Here is an 8,538-nt window from a genome sequence, read left to right on the forward strand (position 1 = left end):
GATTTCTCCCAACATTATGACTGTTTACATAGCAAGAAATCATGTAGAAAAGGAAAATCATTTCTAAAATCCATCTCTCTCTCTCTCTCTCTTTATATATATATATAATTTATAGTATAGTTCCTTGAATTCATTAGCACATAGTGGTTATTTATTAAATTAATACAATTATATGACAGCATATATATGCATACATATATACATATATAATTAAGCTTATACATATATATAAGTAAAAGCTAAATTTAAAATATTTTAATTGTTAAAGATAGTTTGTCTATTTTTTGAAAAATAGAAGAATAAGAGACTATAATAGATACTTGGTTTTCTTACTTCCATATAAGTGTTTAATTACATATTTTTGTATAAACCTATAAGTACATACACAATTACATATTTATCACAATTACATATTATTTGGGGAAGTTATAACATTTCCATACAATTCTTCCCATTGACCTGGTGAGTTCAACCAAAATAAGAGGAGTTTCAAAAAGTAAGGCCTCAAAAGTAATCATTTTACATTTTTAGAGTCAGCATCAATCTCTTTGTATTTTAAAAAGTAAAACTGGGGGCCGGCCCCCTGGCGTAGCGGTTAAGTGCACACGCTCCGCTGCTGGCAGCCCGGGTTCAGATCCCAGGTGCACACTGAGGCAGTGCTTGTCAAGCCATGCTGTGGTGGCATCCCACATAAAGTGGAGGAAGATGGGCACAGATGTTAGCCCAGGGCCAGTCTTCCTCAGCAAAAAGAGGAGGATTGGCACGGATATTAGCTCAGGGCTGATCTTCCTCACACACACAAAAAAGTAAAATTGATTATCACGTTAAATTTCATTCTTAGAAATTGTCCCACATTTAACAACTTTTGCACTGATCCTCTCTAACCCAGTTTTGATTTCATACTCAAACTTAAAAAGTGTTTACCACATTTTTAAAATTCTGATCCTAGAAGGAATGAAACAAAATTCCATCCTGTGCAGCAAAATGTCTGAGTAGAGAGGAGAAAGCATGACTCCAGATCTGTTCTCCGAGTTATAAGAAACGATATACTATAAATCATTGAAGAAATATATAATTTATCAAAATGGTATTTTTCCTTACATGATTATTGCAAGAAGTAAATGCAATTACGAATGTAAAACCTTTATCACATCATTGGCTAAAAACAACCACTCAAACATGTAAACTATGGTATTGGCATCACTATTGTTATCAGATATATTATTTGGAAAAATAACTGCACAAATTATTTGGGAAAAAATGTTCTGAAAATTCTCATTAATTTGGAGGATGTATTTTATTACATACTTTCAAGTTTCACAGGAAGTTGCCAATCTGATAATTTGTCACCAACGAAAGGATCTTATTCACATCCTAAATATGTATATTTCTGTGGCACACTGCAAATGGCTACAAGTTCCTTGCAGCTTTTCCCATCAAAAAGTAGAATCTTTTTTTTTTTTAAAGATTTTATTTATTTATTTTACCCCCAAGGCCCCAGTAGATAGTTATATGTCGTAGTTGCACATCCTTCTAGTTGCTGTATGTGGGACGCGGCCTCAGCATGGCCGGAGAAGCGGTGCGTCGGTGCGCGCCCAGGATCTGAACCCGGGCCGCCAGCAGCGGAGCGTGCGCACTTAACCGCTAAGCCACGGGGCTGGCCCCAAAAAGTAGAATCTATTTCCCACCCCTTGAATCTGGGCTGGTGTTGTTTTTTCTTTTGATCATGAGAATGCAACAGGAGTGACTTTGAGAGAGCTCCATTTGTAAGCTTCAGGAGGCTTGCTATGCTTGGAACCCTGGGTGCACCATATGTCTGAGCCCAAGCTAGCCTCCAGGAGGAGGAAAGACCACATGGAGGAGAACTAAAGTGCTCATCTAAGAGCCCATCATCCTGGCTGACAGCTTGAACACTGCCAGACATAGGAGTAAGTTGGTCCTAGATTATCCAGCCACCAGCCAACCCTCCAGCTGATTGTAGATGCCTAAGAGAATTCAGCAGAGATCGGCCAAGCTGACCCAGACCAAGACATGACCCAGCTGACCCAGAGAATCAGGAGCCAAATAAAAACATTGTTTTCAGTGCCTAAGTCTTGCAAAGCTACTAAAGAGGGTAATTTTAGCAGACCAAGCACTCAGTATTTGACTTAACATTCCCTCTAGGCCCTTTTTCCATGTGAAAGCATCTTATAGGAGGCCCTTTGAGTCCTCTGGTAAATAGCCTCCTTAGGTGTGGGGCCGGCATCTTACATGAATTTATCACAGCAAATTCCCAGCATCATACCTCCCAGAAGGAAGAGCAGGCAGGTAAAAAATCTGGAGAAGGAAATTAATCCTTACCAAGCACCAAGAATGTATAAATGACTTAATAAATAAGTTATTACTGAATTCATAGCACATATCTTGTTGAGTTTATTATTTATACGTTGCTGCAAAGCAACATCCATGTACAAAAACAGAACATGACAATTCTGAGTATCTTTCAATGTTCTAATTTACTCCTATCTTCTCCATTAAACATTTTTCAATCCTTCTAAATCACCTATTCTCACTCTGACAGCACTTCTAGTCTGCAGACCGAATTGACCCCAAATGAGTTTCTCATTTCCCTTATCTCCCCAAGTCCACTACAGGCCTTTGTTTTCTAAGCCATTTTATTCTCTATTGTACTTATCTACCATTGGGCATCTACGAGGCATCCTGTAAACATACCTTACCATTGCTGACTTAAGGGCAATTTTCATTTGAATGGTGGTCTTGTTTTTTCTGGATTATGTGGAGTAACAGGCAGTATTTAGACCACAGGACCACAGCATAGCCAGGGGCCAGGATTTAGTAAAGTGTATTGCTCTCAATCTTCCTTGGGTTCAACCTTGAGATGTGGCCTCATGACGATATGGTTTGTCTGACTGCTATATTTAACAGTAACTCATAACCCCTAACTTCAGGGGCTTCCTTTGTTGGTATTAGAGGAGAGTTCGGGCAGTGGTGGAGGAAGTTATGGGAAAGTAGAAGTACAAGCTCATGGAGAAGGGAAAACATTTAGAAATCAAAAAGAACCTATGTTTCTTAATCACTTATTATGTGCCAGATTCTGTACTAAGTATATTATCTCATTAAATATAACATATCTTTGTGGTATGACCATGTCATCTCCATTTTACAGACAAGGAAACTAAGACCCAGAGTTTAAGAAACTTGCCCAAGATCCTCCAACTAAGAAGAATAAGAAACTGGATCTAATCCAGTTAGTTCATTCTATTTTCCAGGCATAATTCCACACTCTCAACTCTACCTGTTAGGTGCTGTTTGCTGCTACTTAGAGAGACCTTTCCTCTGCCCACTTCCTTCTACTTCACTTCTGCTAACTCTTACTCATGCTTCTATCCTATTCAGGATTTACTGCCTTTGGCAATTCTTCTCCCACCCCAGCCTCCAAGGCTCAGATTCTTGTTCTGTGTTAACTAGCAATCTCCACAGACTCCTCAGGGGAGATTTAAGGGCTCTTTCAGATCTGCCCTTACTGAATTTACCCTCCCTCTGATCCCACTATCTTATCATTTGCTGGCAGGTGCTTCTGTCCGGCTAGGCTTAGTTCCTCTGGAGACAGAGATTATCTTTGATTTATCTTTGTAGTTCCAGTTTTAGCCCAGGGCCTAGCTCATAATAAACATATTTTGGATGAATAAATGAGTGTATGGATGCTAATCACTGTCAACAAAAAATATTTAGAAGCATTGTATTCATAGGTCACCATGCCAGCCCTAGAAACTCAAACAGAAAGTCATGTTCTTAGCTTACAAATTAGGTGGGGATTTTTATCTGAGATCTCTTATGTCAAGAATATAAAGCCTCAACAATGAAATGTCATCATACAAGGTTTTCTATATGCTTTGAAGCCATCGACCTTTTTTTTTTTGGCATCATAGAAGTAACAAATAGAAAATGTAGTTAAAAAGAATCTTTTCAATCCTGTCTAAATGGATTCCTGGTCTATAAAGCTATCCAGGTTGAATACTAGTCAAGGAAATAAACATTGTAGGAATCCTAGAAGAAGAGCTGACTGGAATTTTGGGTGAGGAAATTGTTTGAGTTTTATAATTTCCCTCCCCAAAAGTTTGTAATTGACTGCCTTTGGGCACCTCTGCAGTCACACTAATGATGTTAAACCAGTTTGCCTGATAAAGCCTGCCATCACTACTGTAAAGTAAAAATGGGTATTATCCTGATGGAGCTCTTTCACATATTCAAGGGATTTATTCAACACCTATATTTTAAAGACTTTAAAAAGAATATGTTACATACAATTTGTTTTACTTTTAAAGAAATTTATAGTTTCATTTTACATGTGATCAGAAGAATAAGTGTCATATTTATTTGACACTTGGAGTTACTAACAAAAGCCAGGATTAGGACAAGTTCCCCTGAATCTGAAATCTTTTTTTTTTTTTTTTCCTTTTTTAGAACTACAAAACTACTCTACTCTGTGTTAAGGGCTATTTTTACGCCCCAGTCTTGTATAGCGAGGAGGAGTAAAACAAATGGAACTTTTGTTAGGGAAATTCTCCTAATACACAACTGAGGGTTCCTTTCCCTGTACTACTGCCTCAGCACATGACTCCTATTGTGGAGGCAGCACGTGATATCACGGGGGCAGAGCAAGGCGAGGTTAAGTGTCTGCAGTCTCTGGATTTGCCCCAGACCTCAGTGTCCCAATACCATGTCAGATAACGCAGAGTATTATTTATCCCACAAGTCTCCTGCGGTTTTAACGGGCTCGAGCACGGTTGTCAGGACTGTTCATTTTCTTCGCAAATGCTTATTTCTGTTTATGGAGGAGTTACTTATCCCTTCAAACAAACATGCCTCTTTCTCTGCTCCAGCAGCCACCTTGACTGAGATGGTGATGAGTGATGGCCTAGGTTTCACACCATCCTGGGGACTGATGTCAGCTCTCACGATCTCGTGAGTGTGTGTGCGCGCGTGTGTGACTGCTATTAAAGCACGGTGACATCAGTTCACAGTTCAAGGTCTGAACAGTCGGCTCTGCCCGCTTCCCTTTCCCCACCCAGAGCGGCCAGAAGACCGCCCCGCCTCTCCTCCCGGGACCAATGAGCTTTACCTGCGCCTCGGGCCCCCCGGGGACCCGCCGGTAGAAGCTGCTGGCGCCCCACGGCCGCAGGCAGGAAAACATGGTCCTCGCGGGCGCCAGGAGACGGGAGCCAGAGAGAGGTGCCGCGGCTGTCACCTCCCTTAGCAGGGAACTCCCCGTCCGGAGCCTGGAAGGTGGGAGGACGCGCGCACTCAGCCCTGGCTGAGTCAGCTGTCGCCCTGCCCTCAGCTGGCCCTTCCCGCGAGCGCCCCGGGCGGGGGCGGGGAGGGAAGGAGGAGGAGGACGGAGGGGAGGGAGGAGAGGAGGGACCTTCTGTAGAGTTTGAAGATCTCAGCCTTTGGGGGAGATTGCACTTGACTCAATAGTTCTCAACTCTTCAGTTTCCAAGGTTGCTCTGTTAAAGAATCTGTGTCTCTTTATGATAGAAGCACAAAGCTCGTTCCTCCCTAGAATGAGATTTATATATTTGCAAACAGAGTGTTACAGCTGTCTCCTACAGAAAACTGTGGAGGACAACAGGTGTTGGTAGAATTTTACAGAGCGAATTTTATTGCAATGGCTTTGAAGTTAAGAGACTAATGAAATAGTTCCTTTAGTATTAGAAAACCATAACAGTATATGGAATCTAAATGTTACTCTTCAAATTAATTATAAAGCAATATAATAAATGAAAAACTTCATAGTAACTAGGGTTAGCAAAGAACTAAATGCGATACATGACATAAAAAAGGGAATATGAAAATTAAGGATGGCATTTTGACTTTTAATAAATATTGTTGAACTGTGAACCTTGTATAAAGAAGTACTGGTGTATGCAATAAGTCACTTTGAAAAAGATCTGCTGATCCATGAGATGTGTCATTGGTCTGATGAAATATTTTGTTTCAATTTACTTAGAACCTGGAGGAACAGAAAAGGGAGTCATTTCAGGAAAGTCAAATAATAGGGATAAGGATAAGGCAATGTGATAATTTTAATTTTACAAGGATGAGTATTATGTTTCAAGACCAAGGAACATTCTATCTGCTTCTTGAAATTAATGTGAAAGGTAGATGGAAGAATTGATATAGGACAAGAGAAGGCCAGCTTCGTGGAGAAAGATGCTCAAAGATGATACCTGGGGGAAGTTTTGGCCTGCCCATAGAAAGGTTCAAACTAGGGAATCAGACAACTTCTACATAAGGGTTAGACCAAGTGATATCTCATGGGCTTAAAGTATTGGAGAATGTTTAGAACTCAATTTATTTGGCTTTCTTCCTCTCTTTAGACCATATTTGGCCCTACACAAAGAGGAAGTTGTAGATTTCACTTTAAAATGAATGTATCTGTGAAGAATTAAAGTCACAGCGCGGGAGTTAGAAACTTTGTCTTGTGTCTTCCAGAACTTTTCACAAACTCACATGCCTATTTGGGGACTTCTCCTACCTAGCAATCTCAGCTTGAGGGGTCCCCTTTCCATCTGCACTTTAAAACTAGTTACTCTATGGATTCCATATGGAAAAGACAAGGTTTTCCTGTAGAGACAGTGCTTGCTTTTTCAGATGTAGTTACAAGGAAAGAAGGAACTTTGAACCTGTGACATAGAGGAGGAGGCCAGGAAGAAGAGGCCTGAAAAGAGCTCAGGCTCTAAACTCAACCTCTGTCTTCCTTCCTCCTCTTGGAATCAATCCCCTCAGGAAAGGCTGGTTCTAGCAACTGCAAGCTGACAGATTTCTACAAATACTCGGCTCTGTAAAGACATCCAGCTCCTTGATTGGTGGGAAGAGAGACGAATAGCCAAGCTGAGTAGGAGTTAGAGAGGGCTATAGGTGTGTTGGAGAACTGGAGTGATGGAGCCCCACCACCCATAGGGATTGAGGGAAAAATCTTTGGAAGCCCCACAAAATTACATTTTAATCAAGTTTCTCCATTTTGAAGGAGGTACCAGGTAAGACTGTGCGAATGAGAGGGAAGACATGAGGATTTTTTAAGAAAGAAATTACAGTTTTCATCTCTTCAGTGCTTACTTAAGGAAAACTCAGTGTAATATTCAGATTTGCCTAGGGAATAGAAAGTATAAAATAAAATGACCTTGACAGAAGCAAAACCTTGCCACAAAGTTAGCATTCTGACTCACTGAATTCTCGTGCTAGCTAAATTGTGAAATACATATTTCCTTTTCCAGGAAAAAGAAAATCATGGGGAGGTAGAATAAAAGGGCATATAGATTTAGTAATGAGTGGAGCATATTTTATGTCACAATATTCAATTTTTTAGGTTGCTGGAAAGATTCATGATGAGGGTTCTTGTCCTTCCAGGGATTCTGTTCTACTTTACAAGTTCTGCAGGCTCTGCAGCTCACCCTTTCCTGTTGAGGAGAGCCTCATAGATCAGGGTCAGAATCTCTGAGCCTGATTGGAAGTAAGGCTGAAAGAAAGAGTTGCCTGTTTCCCATAGTTATCTGGGCATATGATTGTCACCATGGCAGAGAGGGGAGAATTTTTTTCTTCAAGAAGATTGCAGGTTATGTCTTTATGAGGGGTGGGGGATGGAGTAGCTGTTATTTTCGTTGTTCTTGTTAACCTTGGTATTAAAAATTGAATTAACAATACTATTCAATTCATGGCGTACTACCATCATTTTGTGAAGGACTATTTTTTAAAAATTTTATTTACTTTTTCCCACTAATTTATTTTCCAATCCATTTTTTCCGTACCCTAAGTCGCTTACCTAGAGTGACACATAAGTATCTTTCCAATCCAACTTCTATACATTTATTGAGATACTTCTTTATCCTTGAAAATTATATGGTGCTGTTTTATGTGTTTAAAAAATTTATACAAATGGTGTATTCCTATAAAGTCATTGCAATACAATTCCCTCCCTCCCTCCCTCCATATTTTTTAATCTAACATTATTTGTGGAGCATCCACCCATGTGAGGTTGTGCAATACTCACTCATTGTTCCTGACTGCTGCATGGTGCTTTGTTCTGTGCAAATATCGAAATTTACAGGAACTTGAATGTGACTAAGCACATAAACTCTAAGACTTCAGGTTCATGTCTGGCACCATTATTTACCAGCAAGTCATTAACATCTCAGAGCTCACTTTCCTATCTATAAAATGGAGTATTGCCTTCCTCATGGGTTTGTTATAGGGTTACATGATTCAATCGTGTAATAAGTAAAGCATTCAGAACAGCAAGGACATATGGCAAATATTACATAAATTATGATGATGATTATTACTTACCTAGTCACCTACTGAACAACATGTAGGCTAACTCCAACTCCTTACACTCATGGTCTGTGCTGTGAGGAATCTCTCTCTTCAAGGACTGGTATGTGCATTTCTCTTAGATCAAGTGTTCTCAATTTTTTTGGACTTGGACTCCTTTATATTCTTCAAAATTATTGAGTACCCAAATAACTTTTGTTTATGTGG

The 8,538-nt window shown here is 39.9% G+C and overlaps 1 protein-coding gene across 1 annotated transcript in view; it reads right to left on the minus strand.

Annotated features, from left to right (window-relative positions):
- Positions 1–5,307, minus strand: part of LOC101398320 (multidrug resistance-associated protein 1-like) — an 80,065-nt gene extending 74,758 nt beyond the window's left edge. The window contains exon 1 of the mRNA XM_087418197.1: positions 5,123–5,307. Coding sequence (XP_087274323.1) covers positions 5,123–5,194 — 72 coding nt within the window. The 5' untranslated portion in view covers positions 5,195–5,307. The remainder of the gene's footprint in view (positions 1–5,122) is intronic.
- Positions 5,308–8,538: the final 3,231 nt, after the last annotated feature.

Source organism: Ceratotherium simum, chromosome 27 (genome assembly GCF_057802395.1).
Source record: "Ceratotherium simum simum isolate JZ-2026a chromosome 27, ASM5780239v1, whole genome shotgun sequence".
Classification (NCBI taxonomy): domain Eukaryota; kingdom Metazoa; phylum Chordata; class Mammalia; order Perissodactyla; family Rhinocerotidae; genus Ceratotherium; species Ceratotherium simum.